General features: G+C 45.4%; 1 protein-coding gene across 1 annotated transcript in view; it reads right to left on the reverse strand.

The window, feature by feature from the left end:
• The window catches only part of LOC146839223 (uncharacterized), a 115856-nt gene that overhangs the window by 4045 nt on the left and 93900 nt on the right, over positions 1–17911 (reverse strand). Inside the window, exons 3-4 of the mRNA XM_085603234.1 lie at positions 8025–8078; positions 3039–5756 (exon numbers count right to left, since the gene is read on the reverse strand). Of these exons, the coding sequence (XP_085459360.1) occupies positions 3039–4528 (1490 nt within the window). The 5' untranslated portion in view covers positions 4529–5756; positions 8025–8078. The remainder of the gene's footprint in view (positions 1–3038; positions 5757–8024; positions 8079–17911) is intronic.

A 17911-nucleotide genomic window follows, 5' to 3' on the forward strand; every position in this document is an offset into this window, starting at 1 on the left:
TTTCAGTGAACAGTCGAGCAACTCTAAATCCAATTTAGCTATCAAATTATTAAGGGAGTTTCCATAATCATCATGGGGGAAATGGGTATGTGAAGAATCAACATTATTTCCCATTTCTCCCAGAAAACCACAAATCCTTTGATCAACATATTGACAGGCCTGTATATTAAAATCTCCTGCCCACAGTAAGATCGATTGGTTCCTGGATCCAGCCAACAACTTGTCTATCTCGCAACCTATTTCATAAACAATAGGACCCCTACGTGCATCAAAGGTATTATTATAATAATTAATAATAATTAAATCCTTGCCTGCAACATGCTCCAGTCGTAAATACTGGGCATAAGGAGACACCTCATGGTAAGTGTTAGGTTTGAACTGGGTTAATTTAGTTGAAACCATAATTAAGAGTCCGGCTTTAGCCCTTCCTGCTGCCGAATTCACAGCCAGTGTCCAGTATGTAATATAGCCTTCCACATGGATTGCCTCCTTATACCAAGTCTCTTGAAGGCAAATAATGTCGAACCCTTGTGTAATAAAGCCATTCCAGAATGGAGTATTTAACTTTGAACTTAGACCAGCTATATTCCAGGTCATGATGTTAAGACCTACCTCTGGTAATATTACATTTTTAGGTGTTATTTGGCTTGTTATAGCTTTAACAACACCCTCCTCAAGAATACTTCGTTCTTCTAGTTGGGTAATCGGAGATGCTACAGTAAGCTCCTCCTCGTGTAATATACCAGGTACAACATCTGATCTAGCCCCCGTTGACTCTTCATTACTGGTAGTGTGATTATTTTGGACATTTATTACCCTCAAGTGGGTGTTTGTATCGTCAAATAAGCAGCAACCCAATATACTTTCATCACCCCCCAGTCAATCAACGGACTCCAGGCTACTAAACCGATTTTGCAAGGGGATAGAGTCTAAAAGTGGGGGATATCTATGCCAATGTCCTTGTAAAGGGCCCCTCCCGTTTCTACGTACCATTTCCCACCCATCAAATTTGGTGGTAAAGTGACCAGGGGGGTAAAAGTAAGTCAGAGGAAAGGCCTTAATTGACACATCTATTTTAGAGTCATTCCAGTTACAGATGTAATCGACTATGGAGGGATCATCGAAATTAACTAAAATACAGTCCCCCTCTATATTTTTTGTCAAATGCCCAACCCATGGCGCCCTCCTAACCATAGTTATCTTACAAGCTTTGTGCAGTGGAAGTGGTCTGTTTTTATTCAACCAGTGCACAACCCTGTTTCTCAAAGTTGTAGGGGACTCAACCTCATGTTTACCCAGTAAGGGAACCCCTGTTAAGATAACAACAAATGGGGCAGCTTCGGGTGGTAGATTTGGGATATTTTTACCCCTTGTTATCACCGGAGTAGTAGACTTGGCATCATGCTTATATTGGGGCGCTTTACATTGGGCAGGTTGCTCATGGTCAGACAGGACCACAGATTTATTAGTTGTAGTCGGGTCCTGATAGGTCATAGACAGTCCTGGCAAGTTATGTGGGACGGCCAAAACAGTTTCTACTCGCGTGTTATCCGATGAATTACAAGTGCCAAGATGGTCCGTATTACTTCTAGAGTGGGAAGAACCACTAAGCCTTAATTCAATCTTAGACAAATGATCTTCAATCATATTTATTTTATCCTTTATAGGTTGAAGAAGAGATCTAATTGCGTCATAGATATTGGACAGATCATAGCACAATCCCTCCCCGCTACTTATAACATTTGTCCCCCCACTAACAGTTTGCACCACAGGTGAAGTGGAAACTAGGGGTATATGCTGCTCAAGATGGGCATTAGATGATCTGGGACATCTCGAGTGGTTAGCAGGCTTTGGCTTTTTACTTCCTTTCTTAGTCTTTCCACCAATAGTGGGGGTATAACCTTGCTTAGTTTTAGGGACGGCACCAAGATTCCTATCTCGCTGTTGTCTAGTGCAAGGTCCTGTAGTTGTACTATGTGTAGATGGTAACGGGCGGGGTGAACTCAACAATGATTCAGAGACCAAAGACTGTTCACCCGCTGACACTGCAACTGTTCCACTAGGCAATAAATCATAAGTCGAGACATCAGTGTCAGAACAGGGCATTGCAGAACTATTGATGATAAGTGGAGCCGGGGTACCAACATTAGCTATATGACCCAGCGAAGATCTCCTGGCCGCCGCGAGATCCTGGGATACACGACGTTCCAGGAGCGTAATTTCCTGGTCTATCACACAATTTACTTTGGTGATAAATTGGTCCATTGCTCCGGAATATGGAACTTTTGGAGTTTTCCCTTTCATGTCTTTAACTGGCATGGTAATGGCACAAATACAGGTATCAACTGAAATATAGCTTCACCCAACTGTAGACTTCCACACTCTATGCCACACAGGTTTATAAAGGCAATCAGAAGCACCTGACGGCAACACTCACATGTACGTCATTTGGGGGGTTGCCCAGTCCAGTCTCTTCCTGGCGATGACGGGCAAGGACGGGCCCGCCCTTGGCCCGGGCTTCGCCCGGGCGCGGCCCGCGCGCGTCCCGCGCAGCGAGGCGGCTCCCCGCCTCAAATAGCGCCCCGGCGCCGCCTGATGACAGTGGCGGCAGGCGTCGGGCGCAGGGGATGCTGGGGATGGTAGTTTTCCAGGGCCGTTCCCCTCACGGCGAAATCAGGAGCTGACAGGACGTTGCAGGTAAGGACCTGGTGCTGGCCGTTCCCCTCACGGCGGGCTTGGGTGAAGAACAAGCGTGGCAAGGGCTGGTAGCGCGTCCCGCGCAGCGAGGCGGCTCCCCGCCTCAAATAGCGCCCCGGCGCCGCCTGATGACAGTGGCGGCAGGCGTCGGGCGCAGGGGATGCTGGGGATGGTAGTTTTCCAGGGCCGTTCCCCTCACGGCGAAATCAGGAGCTGACAGGACGTTGCAGGTAAGGACCTGGTGCTGGCCGTTCCCCTCACGGCGGGCTTGGGTGAAGAACAAGCGTGGCAAGGGCTGGTAGCGCGTCCATGAGCGAGCGAGATGACATTTCTGACTGAACCTTTTCCAGCATTCAGAGCACTGGTACGGTTTTAGTCCAGTGTGAGTTTTCTCATGGCGAGCGAGATCACATTTCTGACTGAAGCTTTTGGAGCATTCAGAGCACTGATACGGTTTTAGTCCAGTGTGAGTTCTTTCATGACGAGCGAGACCAGATTTCTGACTGAAGCTCTCCCTGCATTCAGAGCACTGAAAAGGTTTTTGCTCCGTGTGGGTCCTTTCATGTAAAGTAATACTGAATTTCCGACTGAAGCTTTTCCAGCATTCAGAGCACTGATAAGGTTTTTGCCCAGTGTGTATGCGCTCATGTTGAATGAGACTGGCCTTACAACTGAAGCTTTGTTGGCACACTGAGCACTTATATGGTTTTAGTCCAGTGTGAGTTCTCTCGTGTTGAGTGAGACCAGATTTCAGACTGAAGGTTTTCCAGCATTCAGAGCACTGGTACAGTTTTAGTCCAGTGTGAGTTTTCTCATGTTGAGTGAGACCAGATTTCAGACTGAACCTTTTCCAGCATTTAGAGCACTGGTACGGTTTTAGTTCAGTGTGAGTTTTCTCATGGCGAGCGAGATCACATTTCTGACTGAAGCTTTTGCAGCATTCAGAGCACTGATACGGTTTTAGTCCAGTGTGAGTTCTCTCATGACGAGCGAGACCAGATTTCTGACTGAAGCTTTCCCTGCATTCAGAGCACTGAAAAGGTTTTTGCCCCGTGTGGGTCCTTTCATGTAAAGTAATACTGAATTTCTGAGTGAAGCTTTTGGAGCATTGAGAGCACTGATAAGGTTTTTGCCCAGTGTGAGTTACAGCATGTCGTGAGAGAGTAGATTTCTGACTGAAGCTTTTCCAGCATCCAGAGCACTGATAAGGTTTTTTTCCAGTGTGAGCTCTTTCATGACGAGCGAGGCCAGATTTCTGACTGAAGCTCTCCCTGCATTCAGAACACTGATACGGTTTATGCCCAGTGTGAGTTCTTTCATGTACAGTAAGACCATATTTCTGACTGAAGCTTTTACAGCATTCAGAGCACTGATACGGTTTTAGTCCAGTGTGAGTTCTCTCATGACGAGCGAGACCAGATTTCTGACTGAAGCTTCCCCTGCGTTCAGAGCACTGAAAAGGTTTTTGCCCCGTGTGGGTCCTTTCACGTAAAGTAATACTGAATTTCCGACTGAAGCTTTTAAAGCATTCAGAGCACTGATACGGTTTATGCCCAGTGTGAGTTCTCTCGTGTTGAATGAGATGGTCTTTCTGACGAAAGCACTTCTGGCACTTAGGGCACTGATAAGGTTTCTGCCCAGTGTGGATTCTCACATGTTGAATGAGATCGCTTTTCCGACTGAAGCCTTTCTGGCATTCAGATTTTCGTCCAGCGCTATTTTTCTCATGTCCAGTGAGGTGGGATTGATAACTAAAGCTGTTCTCACATTCATTGCTCTTATTCAAGTTGTTTGTATCTCCAAGTTGGGTTTGTTCCTGGATACAGGCCATCTTAAGACTGAATCTGATTCCGGAGTCTGTACTTGTTTATGTTAAAACTCAGCATTAGCATCTAAACTACGCTGCCGAAGCTCTTCTTCACATTTGAATTTAACTAATTATAGCTTTTATTTGGAGATCAATGTTCTTACCTTTGAAGCCACCCTATCTAACTTGTCTTATAAACTTTCACTGAGGGGCCCCTTATTTTTATTAAGATGCCCCTCAGGGATTCATTTTCTCCAAGTTATGCCCACAAAGATTCTCTCAAGTAGAATTAAGCTCATTCTGACTGCAGTTTATAGCATTTAATTTAGGAGTTTTAAAAGCACTGATAGGGTTTTTGGGGATTAGTACTTACACGTGAGGTACATTTTTTATACAAGTAATGAACAGGGATTAAAACATGCTCGGGTAGTTTACGAATTATCAATAGTGTAACACTGGCCCTTTTTAAGCTTCCTATTCCGGTGAGGCCCAAAAAGGTACACCATTAACTTTGGAGGTCTGGCACACTTGGAAACAACAAAGATCAACCCAAGAGACAGAGTTGGGGGGAAATCTTTCTATATTGTAGATGTTAATCCAGGGTCTTTGCTGTAATGACATCTGAGAAGAACATTTTCAGTTATTTTTTAAATACAATGTTTTCTCTCTGAATCACAGGCGACGGAGACAAAAGCTCGCTCGTGTCAACTGAGGTTATTAGTCTTCCTGGCAGTTCTGTCACATCACGTCACGTCTACGGAGACTGATTTGCTGGGAGAGGCTTAGGTCTCCAGGGCATTTCTCATAAACCATCAGACAGAATTTGCAACACGGATTATTCCCAAGTGCTCTGTGTGAGGATCAATTGTTGCCAATGTTCTTTGCTCGACCAATCGTGAAATGTTTCCTTTAAGTGAAAATATTCTTATAATTAGTAGTTGCAGTAGATTTTCAATGTACTTGCCGGCACAGTTATTATTTCAGAGGTTATTCAATCCCAATAACTGACACTTGGTAAATGTTCCTGGTCATTGTACTTCAAGGGTTTGACAACAAATAATGATTGCAAGAAAGTCGATAAATCACTTTCACATTTAGCAGTTTCTTCCGCATCAAATTCCTCACCATTCCTGGTGCTAGAACTGGTTTCTTCTTTAGAGATCTAGAATGTTACTACTTTCCTCAAAATAACCCTTTTTAAAAATGTTTCCAACATTGCAACATTTCTCTTTCTTTTTGTTGCTTCAGTGACCTGTAAAAATAGAGTTAGAAATTATAAATGAGTTGCACTCCAAGGGGGTGAAACAGTTCATGGATACTGCATAGACAGGGAACATGGGACCACTGAAACTCAATGTCGTGAGAACAAAAGTAGTGAATACTGTAGAAAGAGACACAAGTTACATATGCATCATGACACAGATTCTCAGAAGCATCCAACACCAACAATTTACTCTTTCTGTGATGACGACTGGCATCACATTAAGGTATTCGTACCTCCTTTAATGAATTGTCAGATGTTGCGTACTCTCCTGCCCATTTAAAGGACTCTTCTATTCCTTATTTCAGGGATCCATGAAGGGACATTTCATTGAACAAAGGAATCTGCCTTGTTGTAATCGCTGCTTTAAATGCCACTGGTGGAGCGTGATTATTTTATGAAGAGTGTTTTGCTCGATCAATTCCTACTCATTGGGTGTGATACTAATACATAATACATACTTAAGAAACATGACTAACAGTGTGCCTCGTGAAACACGTGAGAGTTTAAAACTGCATTGTAAAAGCATGCAGAAGGGTCACAAACTGGTTTGAGATTAAGTCATTCCTGACAGAGAGAGAAGCCTACTAATGTGCTATGGAAATAATGTGAAAGGAAATAATGCCGTCTGTAGTTTCAAAACAAGATGTGATTATGAAAATGCTCAAGTAAAATGAGTCCTGCTTATGTTTTCTTTGAGATGTAAATCCGAGAGGAAGTCCTTGCTCGTTTGTTAATGAAACGTAATTAGGCTATGCTTAGAAGTATAATGAAATGGTGTTTTCATATTATTTTTTATGCATCTCAATTTCTTTACTGTTTTCAATATTACCATGTTTTTTCTTTACAAAATAGGGATTTAGTGGTTTTCCATGTAGGCCTCTAAAATGTATTTTGTCTTTCATCATTTCCTTCGAATAGACTAAAAATGTTGTCCTGATTGCACTGTAGCTACGAGTATTATCGCTGAAGTTTCTGTCCTACAGTTTGAAAAATGGACGTCCTTTCTGTTAGAATAAAACTGTACTGACTTTGTTGCAAGCTCAGAAGAGAGCATGTGGAGTGGACACGTTGAGTTGCAAATGTATTTCCTATTTCCGAAGGGAAGTGATATTGCACATTCTTAACACCTTGGTAGCGGCACCAATTCCGCCGTGGTGCTGGACATTCCAATCATGGGCGTGGCTCCAATGGCCCCTGGCCATCGTGCGCACATGCCTACAGTGACTCATGACGGCTGGGGACCGTCATGAGCGCGGAAGGGGTTAAAGAACAGTGAACACTGAACAAAGGTATTGCGTATGGGTTCCGGACAAATTGGGTTGGAGAACGATCACACAACGGTTGCCCCATGGATTTTGACCAATGGAAATCATGCAAACTGTGTAAAAGTTATTTTGTTGGCAGGAACTGAAAATGTTTGGAGGTATAATTGCCCTGTGGGAAAAGGATGGCACGCTGCTATTTTCCCTTGCAAATCCTGGGCCTGACATGCTGTCGGTCTGAACTCTGATTTTTCCCTGAACTGAGACCTCCGCACTTTACCGGCTGGTGAAGTTGAGCAGGTCAAACCTTTCAGCTGAAGAATTTATGACTCCGACTATTGCGCGCTGTGCTCTAGCGTTCTACTGGGTCCATCTCGTGTCCTGGTTCTGATAAACCTACAACCGATTCTTGGTTTCTATGATTCCAAATTGCATGTTCTATTTTGCAATGTGTTTTCTCTTTTTCTCTCTTCCTTCCTCAATTGGTGTTATTTGACGATGTATTTGGTCTGAGCTGTGATGTGCTGTGATTTACCTGTATACAAAAGAATAACTTATTAAATTATTCTAGTGCATTTTTGTACTTTGACCCTTCAATCTTGTAGTTTAGATAAAGATAACTTGATAACTATTCCATGTGTTTCTCCTTACTTATTGATGATTTTATTAATATTGTGTGAGTATTATTAGCTAGGCTCTTCTTTATTACAGGTTCTCATGAAGGAGTGGCTTTCCATCTCTAGTTATCTGAGTCCCTATTAGCTCATATGGAGGACCTTATGATTGTGATTAAATTGTAGAGTTTCTGCGGGCCAAACTCTGTGTTATTGTGAATTGTGTTGCTGAGGATTGAGTTTAAGATGTGGTGGGTAACCTATGTTTGAGCTCACAAATTTTACACCTCTTACCCTGGATCACTACCGTAGACTAAGGCTGTGTCCAGTTAACTCAGTGGAATTTACCATTTCAAATTGTGTGGAAGATAAGGACTTACCTGCTGGTCCGGAACTTGTCACACTCCTTTGACTGGACCCAGACACTGCAACACCTGAAAAAGGAAAAAAAAGCAGCATAACGGGAAAGGAAACTAAAATGGGATAAGAAAAGACAAATACTATAGAAACCAGAGGAATAAGAAAAAAGAGGCTATCTTCCACTCTTCTTTAAAGAGACCCAGTGTGGCCCTGGAGGTGACAAACATGACAGGGCAGGCTGGGAGGAAGCAAAGAGGTGGAAGTCAGATCCAGAGAGGAAGGACGAAGAATGAACAGACTGAGGGGAGGATAGAATCACATGGTATAGAGGAAACAACTATGTAGACAGTCAAGGGACTGCTGGCGAACACCGGACTGAAGCGTGCTCATGGCCCAGTGCCTCCCAACCCGAGAAGGGACTAGACCTGCGCTAGGATCCCACTACATTCATATTCCTTGAGGAATGTGGCTACATCAGGTGGGTGCCAGGGTTAGTGGGATCTCAAAAATTGATGAGGTAGGTTTGCGGGAACATGGGGTGCCTAGTCACTGCTACAAGGACCATATGTGGTGGCGCACTTTGCCACATAAACCTTAGTATTTATAAGAGCCCTAAAGTAAGAGGCAGAAAGAAGAAAACTCTTATGAAGAGAATACACTGGCAGAGGTCAACAGTTCTTTATTAGCTTCTACTCCCCTTTTTTGCCTTATTTCTTATTCTGCTTTGTTTCTAGTTTCCTTATTTCTTGCTCATAGCCTTCTGCTGCCTCTATGCTTTCTGGCCCCTGATCTTCCCCGCCTCCGCTCCTGTTCACGCCCGTTCTTCCCCGCTGCTGCCCCCACAGCCCCCCTGCCTCTTTTCCCACTCCCGCCTCCCAGCTGCACTTCCCTCCCCCCGTTCCCCTGTTTAATGGCTGTTGCGCACAGCGGGTGTGCCGCTGGTGCGCCAAAGGCAAGCCCATCTGCACCCGTCTGCGCCCCTACCGCGACCAGCGCCAGGGACCCTGAATCTCCCACATTCCACTGCTATGAGCCTGGTGCCCTCCTCGCACTCAATCCCGGAAGGAACAACAGCTGTCAGCTGTCGTCGCCGAACACCACCCACAGCCAATTCTCCTGCTGACACTGCCGTCATTCCTTCACCATCCACATCACACCCACGGCCGCCGCACCCATGCCGGATGCCTGCTCCACCAAAGCCCTGAAGTGCATCCTCCTCAACGTGCGAGCCCTGCACAGACACGCTGTAGAGATCTGGGACCTCCTCGACACCCTCTCGCCAGATGTTGTCTTCTTCACAGAAACCTGAACAAACGCCACCTCTGCCCCGACATCGCCACCGCCATTCCCAACCGCTACAAGATACAGAGGAAGGACCGCCCTGGAGGAGGACTTGCCCTTGCACACAAGAGCTCCCTCCGACTCTCCACCTCCAGCACGAGCGACTCCCTCTCCAACACCAAACACCTCCACTTACAGATCCTGACCAGCCCCAGTACCACGCTACGTGGCACCCTCGCTTACAGACCCCCTGGGCCTCGCGCTCCTTTCACCACCGCCATTGCCGACCTTTTGGCACCCCACGCCATGAACTAAACTTCCACCTCAACAACCGCAGCGACCCCGACTCCACCGCCCTCCTGGACAACCTCAGACTGAAGCAGCTCATCACCACCCCCATCCAAAAGGCTGGACACACCCTTGACCCCATCTTTTGCAGGAGGGACCAACTTCCACTTCAGCCACACCTTGCACCCTCTCTGGACAGATCACCACAGCATACACTTCTCTTTCAGCACCACCACCGCACACAAGCCCGCCCCGTGCCCAGCTCGAAGGAACTGGAGCAAGATCACAGAGGAGCACCTCAACTCCACACACATCCTCAACCTCCCTGCCGCCACGACAGACGCCAACTCAGCAGCCATGGAACTACACCGTTGGATCACCGGCTGTGAAGACAAACTCGCACCCCGCCGCCACACCAACAGACAACGCCCCCTGAAGGCTGCCTGGTTCACCACTAACCTCCAAGAAGCCAGACGCGCCTGCAGACGTCTCGAGAAACATTGGAGAAACAGCAAAAACACAGAAGGCCAGACCACCGACAAGCAAGCCATGACAGAATACCACCAATTCATAAGAGCCACCTAGAGGACCTTCATGCGGAACAATATCCTCACCAACGCCAGCAAACCAAAGGAACTCTTCAACATTATCCAGCAGTTCACCAAACCCCCAACGAAGCCACGGACATCACAATGTCTCAGGGCCTCTGGAACAAGCTTGGCTCTTACTTTTAACTGAAAATTAAGGCCCTCTATGACAACTTCAGTAAACGGACTCCAGAAACCACCCTCCCCTCCAGCAACGAGATCTAGCCCACCATCACCGCCTGGACACCGTTCACCACCGAAGACACTACAAAGACCATGAAGAGCACCCACTCAGGAGCCCCCAAGGACCACTGCTTGCCGCACATCTTCCAGAGAGTCGCCACCGCCATTGCACCCGAACTACGCCGCACAATCAAACGCCACTTTCAAATTCAGCATGTTCCCCAATGGCTGGAAGCGGGCTGAGATCAAGCCCCTCCTCAAGAAACCCTCGGTGCACCAGACTGACCTGTTAAACTACCGGCCCATCTCTCTCCTTCCCTTCGCAGCCAAAGTCACAGAGAAATTCGTCAACGCCCAGCTGACCTCCTTTATCAACAAGAACACCATCCTAGACTTCTCCCAGTCCAGATTCTGCAGCAACCACAGCACCGAGACCCCCCTCCTCGCCGCCACCGACGAAATCCGCAGGCTGCTCGACCAGGGCAACACCGCGGCCCTCATCCTGCTAGATCTCCCAGCAGCTTTTGACACCGTCTCCCACTGCACTCTTGCAGCCGGGGAACCGCCCTCGACTGGATCCGCTCCTTTCTTGTAGGCAAAACCCAAAGGATCAGACTCCAACCCCTTCCTCTCCGAACCCACAGAGATCAACTGCGGAGTACTCCAAGGATCATCGCTCAGCCCCACGCTCTTCAACATCTACATGGCTCCCCTCGCCACCATCATCAGACAGCACGGACTCAGCATAGTAACCTATGCTGACGACACCCAGCTCATCCTCTCCCTCATGGAGAACCCCGAAGACACCAGACTCCGCTTCCAGGAAGGAATGAAAGACGTTGCAGCCCGGATAAGCAACAGCTGCCTAAAGCTCAACTCGGAGAAGACTGAGGTCCTCATTCTTGGACACTACTCCTCCACTTGGGACAACACCTGGTGGCCCTCTGCCCTTGAAAACCCACCCACCCCGACGGACCACGCCCGAAAATCTAAGCATCTGTCAGAAATCACGAGATCGTTTATCAGAAGTGCTTGCACAGGAACAGAGATGCTAATTCCCAACTCCCTCTACAAGGCAACCGGAGTTCCAGTAATATTCACATGGACTCCCAAACCACCCTGCAGGGGGAAGGGGGGAGTGGATAAAATAATAAACAAAGAAGAGACTGGTCCTGAAACTCCGGTTCTCCGCTATCCTTCTCAGCTTCTTCCTAATGTTGTTGTCAGCTCTTGTAAATGAGAACCTTAAACAAGAAGATAACACAATAACTTTCTTGTTCCCTTCTGGTTCTACCACTCTCTCCCTCTCTTCTGTATTTTCACCTACCCTGGGTTTCAAGCTCTGTGCCCCTCTTCTGTATGTCTGTCTTGTTGTGTGGTGATTTTTCTTTCCATTCTTTTCTGTGATTCTGGTTCTTCCTTCCAACTCTTTTCTCTACAAAACATCCTTCTGTTAATTCTATCTCATAACCTTTTTCCCTTTTTCTAATTAATATTTAAAACTAGAAATGTATTATTCTTAGGCTTACTTCAGGAGTGGATATTTCTAGCTGTCCTCTTCTTCCGTGTATTCTTCTTGAAGTGATTTTTTGCTCTATACTATTCTTGCGCTAAGCTAGTGTGTTCCTTGCTTTTCCTTATTTCCAGCTACACGGTTCTAGAGAACTATGGTGAGTATATTTATTATATTGTTTATTTCTTGTCTCTATATTAACATGTCTGTTTCTTCCTCGGGGCGGATTACAGAAGACTAGGACTAACAGGTACGTCTTCTAAGAATTCTCTTCTGTCATATTCTTTTACATTTGATTTTCCCAAGCCTCTCAAAAGTACTTAGCTTCGGTCTTCTTTTTTCTGTCACCGGATGGCGCCAACGACCTCCAAATATCTGCTCGAGATCAACGGAGATGATTGGAAGTCTTCACGAAGGTTGAAGTGAATTCTTCGTCTTTTGTCTCAGAAATTCTTCAGAATCTCCTCTGTGCTTCTCTCGGAATTGTAAAAGAATTCTGACGTGGAAACTATTCAGTTACTCTGACGTTATCAACTAACTCTACAGCTGCTCTCTCTAATCTACTCAGGAACTCTAATCTCTAACTGCTCTCTCTCTGAATTACCTCAGTGAAGTGCGTCGTCCTCTAGGAGCGCGCGCCTCTCCTAACCTCGGAACACCTGTGGGGAGAAAGACTAGACTGCCGCTATGCTTCCAGCGCGGCCGCCATCTTGGAGTTCCTTTTTCTATTTAATTCAGTCCATGAATTTTCCTTTGCCCATCTGTTCAGTCTTGGGCGGCCGAAAGACCCCAACGTTGCTCCCATTGTCGCCTCTTCATTCTCTGGAGGCCTGACAGTACCCCCCAACAAAGGAGGTCCTCTCATTCCTGGTTTGGTTGGGAATCTTTGATGAAATGATTTCACCAATCTAGGAGCATGAACATCTGATTCTAGTTCCCAAGACCGCTCCTCAGGACCATAGCCCCTCCAGTCTATCAAGTAATATAACTTTCCTTTTACCACTTTGGAATCTAGAATTTCTTTCACCTCGTACTCAACCCCTGATTCTAACTGAATGGGTTTTGGTGTCAATTCACTGCGTAAGCCTGCTGATGCCTTTTTTAACAAGGAAACATGAAAAACAGGATGAATTTTCAATTTAGGAGGTAATTTTAACTGGTAGTTTACTGGTGAGGTTTTCTCTTCTATCAGATATGGTCCTATGAATCTGGGCTGAAATTTCCTGTTTCCTTTTAGTCTAAGGTTCTTTGTGCTTAACCAGACTCTATCTCCTTTTTCTAGGGAAGGACCCTCTCGTCTCTTTTTATCTGCATATTGTTTGTATTTCTGTTTTGCCTGTTCTAAATTTTGTTTAGCAGTTTGATGGACCCTACCCAGATGGTCACCAGATCTTTTACTGCTGGAACGGAAATATCCGTTTGTCTAATAGTTGCATTTGGGTGTCTCCCATAATTTAAATAAAATGGGGAATAACCTGTCGAGACGTTTTTGGCGTTGTTATGTGCGAATTCTGCCGCCCATAAGAACTCTGACCACTCTCCTTCTTGCTTCAGAAGGAACAACCTCAAGTACTGCTCTAACTCCTGATTCGCTCTCTCAGTTTGCCCGTCTGTCTCTGGATGATAGCTAGTCGAATACTTGGCTTCAATTCCCAATCCACCCACAAAGGCCTTCCAAAAATGAGATACAAATTGTGTTCCCCTATCAGAAATAATGACCTTGGGGACCCCATGTATCTTTACAATTTGTGTAGTGAAGTGGTGGGCTAACTGTTTGGCTGTTGGAATTCCCTTTAGGGCCATAAAGTGCGCCATCTTAGAAAATGCATCTACGAACACTAGAATAGTATTATAACCCAAACTTGAAGGTAAATCCACTATTAGATCTAATGTAACTGTATGCCATGGATATGGTGGAGTGGGTAGTGGTTGCAACAACCCTTTGGGGGCCTGCCGTTCCGATTTCCCCTGTGCGCAGATCTCACAAGTTCTAACGTACTCCTCAATGTCTCTGGTCATATGCGGCCACCAATAATGTCTCTTGATCAACTCTTCTGTTTTCGTTTCTCCTTTGTGCCCTGCCAAAAGATTGTCGTGACATTCAGCCATCACCTGATTCCGTAACTCCGGGGTTGGCAAGTAGAGAGCTTCCTTAAAGTAAGGCAACTGTTGCTGAATGTTTCTTTCCTTGTCTTCCTCAACCCATTCCTGTATTTCCTCAGGGCTCATTCGTTTGAGGATCTGCTCCTTTAAGTCAGAAGATATTGTAGCTCCAATTATTTTATCACCCGGAATTATTGTTTGATCTTTGATTTGATTCTTCAGGTCATTTGTTCCCAATCTGGATAGAGCGTCCGCTTTCCCATTCTGGGCTCCTGATCTATAGGTAATCACGAAATCATAGTCCGCGAAGTACAATGACCAACGGAGTTGTCTTGGTGTTAGTGTCCAGGCAGACTTCAAAAATTTCAAATTTCTGTGGTCGGTGAAGACTGTCACTTGATGCTGAGCCCCCATGAGATAGTGTTGCCACTCTTTAAATGCATCCTTGATTGCCAGTAACTCTTTTTCTGTTATGGTGTCATTTATCTCTGCAGGTGTTAGTTTTCGTGATCTGTAGGCGACTGGATGTAATTGACCGGTTACCTTATGCCGTTGGGATAATACCCCTCCAACTGCCAGATCTGAGGCGTCTGTTTCCACGTAAAAAGGTTCAGTAGGGTCAGCATGTAGGAGTATCGGTGCGGTCGTGAAGTCTTTTTTTAGGAGTTGAAAGGCTCTCTCCGTTTCTTCCGTCCATTCGAAACGCACTCCTTTTCTCAGTAGACGCGTCAAGGGTAATATTTTTCGTGAAAATTCGCTTATAAATCTTCGATAGAAGTTCGCGAACCCGATGAAACTCTGGACCTCCTTGACACACTCTGGGGATTTCCAATCTACTACGGCCTTCACCTTCTGCTCGTCCATTTTCATTCCAGCCGGAGATAAAACAAAACCCAAAAATTCCACTTGGGAGACCCCGAATGCACATTTCTCCAATTTTACAAATAATTTGTTTTCTCTAAGCTTCTGTAGCACTCTCCTTACTTGTTCCTGGTGTTGACTCGTGTCTGACGAATAGATTAAAATGTCGTCGATGTACACTATTGCGCATTGATCAATATACTCACTGAGAACATCGTTGATGAAATGCTGGAAGGCAGCCGGGGCGTTGCACAGACCGTAAGGCATAACTTGATATTCAAACAGCCCAAATCGAGTCCTGAAGGCTGTCTTCCATTCATCCCCCTCGCGTATCCTCACAAGATGGTAGGCTCCTCTAAGATCTAGTTTTGTATAGATCTGCGCTCCCTTCAACTGATCCAATAAAACAGAAATCAGAGGAAGCGGGTATCGGTTCTTTTTGGTGATCTTATTGATTGCGCGATAGTCTATACAGGTTCTGAGATCTCCCTCCTGCTTTTTGGGCACAAAGAAAAGAGGCGAAGATACGGGTGACTGGGATGGACGAATGAATCCATTCGCTAGATATTTATCCAAGTATTCCTTCAAGTGGTGATGTTCTTTTTCTGTCAACGCGTATACCCGACTGCAGGGGAGATTACAACCTGGCTCTAGATCTATTTTACAATTATAAACCCGGTGGGGTGGCAATTGTTCTGCTTCTATTTCGTCAAAAACATCGGCAAAATCTTCATATTCCGACGGAATCTTCTGGGAGTCTATCGCACAGACAGACATCTCCGCTGTGCACAAGGCCTGAGCTGGATTACACTCTCTGGTTCCTTCTTTTGTTTCAAAACAATTTTTTTGACAATATTCTGAATCCATCACTATGGTTCTTGTGCTCCAGTTTATTGTTGGGTTATGCTCCGTGAGCCATGGAAGGCCCAGGATAAGTTGAAACTGTGGTGCATCAATTAGATTGAATTGAATGAGTTCTTCGTGTCCATCACAGTAAATCAATTGTACCTGTTCAGTATGACTCACTATTGGTCCAGATGAGAGATTCGTCCCATCTACAGCCCGAACCGGTTCACTCTTGGGTTTCAAGATAGCTCGTAACCCCACCTTGGCAGCAAATTTTATATCACAAAAGTTTCCGGTGGCTCCGGAATCTATCATCACTGAAACTTCTGTCAACGTTTCTTGCCGGAACTTGAGTACCATGGATAGAATTAGATGTGGAGCTGACGACTGTAGAGTGTTAGCCACTTGATGTTCTTTTGGAGTTGACTTCTGATTAGCATCCACCGGTCCAACTCCCTCTACTGGTGGTGCTGCGAGTTTTCCTTCGGCTTAAAGGGGGTCTTCGGTTTTCTTGGACAACCCCTAACAAAATGCCCACTGGAGCCACAATACATACAAAGATTTCCTGCCCTTCTTTTCTCTTTCTCTTCTTTGGTTAGGGGACCTCTTATCGTTCCAATTTGCATGGGTTCCGAATTCATTTGTCCTTCCACTGCCTTGTTTCCTTCCGGCCGAACCCGGTCAAATCTTGGAGCTATTGGCCTGAAGTCCTTCCTCTTTTCTCCTCTTCTCTCTCCTTGACGAAAGTCTATTTCCAAGACCAGGTCCACTAATTCTGAGATTCCTGTGGGTCTATTTGGTATTTGTGCCAAAACATCTTTAAGTTCGTCTCTTAAACCTCTATAAAAAACTGCAGCTCTTTTGCTTTCCGGCCAGTCTGTTTCCACGACTAACTTATTGAATTGGGCCAGATAAGCTACTAGATCTCGATTTCCCTGTCTCAGGTCCAATAATTCATTATCTACTGCTTGAGATATTCTTCGTCTGTCGAAAATTCGAAGAAATTCTTGTTTGAAGTTTTCATAGTTTTGTAGCAGAGGATCATCCCGGGAAACCAGAGGCATTGACCAGGACGCCGCATCTCCACTCAAGTACGATAAAACAAAGGCCACCCTAGACTGCGCATCAGGGAAGATGGAAGGGCGACACATGAAATGCAAAGAGCACTGCGTGATGAATAGCTGTGCCTTTTGTGGGTCCCCACTAAAACGCTCGGGAGGAGCCAACGGAATAACTGGGGACAATGAATGGATTACTTGTGTGGTTATTCTATTTGGGTCTTCAGTAGATGGACCTAACGCGTCCCTCCCTGAACCGAAGGGTTGCTTGACTCGTTGAACTAACTCTGCTGTCTCTTTTCTCGAGTTCATCACCTCCTGCCTCAAGTTTTGGTTTTCCTCTCTTACCGCCACTAACTCATTTTGAATGGTCTCTAACACTACTCCCAGAGTCTGTAAGTTTATTCCTTCTGCCATCTCTGTCCGGGTGCAAGTATATCACTTGGGCACTTCACTCTGTCAGAAATCACGAGATCGTTTATCAGAAGTGCTTGCACAGGAACAGAGATGCTAATTCCCAACTCCCTCTACAAGGCAACCGGAGTTCCAGTAATATTCACCTGGACTCCGAAACCACCCTGCAGGGGGAAGGGGGGAGTGGATAAAATAATAAACAAAGAAGAGACTGGTCCTGAAACTCCGGTTCTCCGCTATCCTTCTCAGCTTCTTCCTAATGCTGTTGTCAGCTCTTGTAAATGAGAACCTTAAACAAGAAGATAACACAATAACTTTCTTGTTCCCTTCTGGTTCTAACACTCTCTCCCTCTCTTCTGTATTTTCACCTACCCTGGGTTTCAAGCTCTGTGCCCCTCTTCTGTATGTGTGTCTTGTTGTGTGGTGATTTTTCTTTCCATTCTTTTCTGTGATTCTGGTTCTTCCTTCCAACTCTTTTCTCTACAAAACATCCTTCTGTTAATTCTATCTCATAACCTTTTTCCCTTTTTCTAATTAATATTTAAAACTAGAAATGTATTATTCTTTGGCTTACTTCAGGAGTGGATATTTCTAGCTGTCCTCTTCTTCCGTGTATTCTTCTTGAAGTGATTTTTTGCTCTATACTATTCTTGCGCTAAGCTAGTGTGTTCCTTGCTTTTCCTTATTTCCAGCTACACGGTTCTAGAGAACTATGGTGAGTATATTTATTATATTGTTTATTTCTTGTCTCTATATTAACATACCTGTTTATT

This window comes from Triturus cristatus, chromosome 4_2, assembly GCF_964204655.1.
Source record: "Triturus cristatus chromosome 4_2, aTriCri1.1, whole genome shotgun sequence".
NCBI classification, from domain to species: Eukaryota; Metazoa; Chordata; class Amphibia; order Caudata; family Salamandridae; genus Triturus; species Triturus cristatus.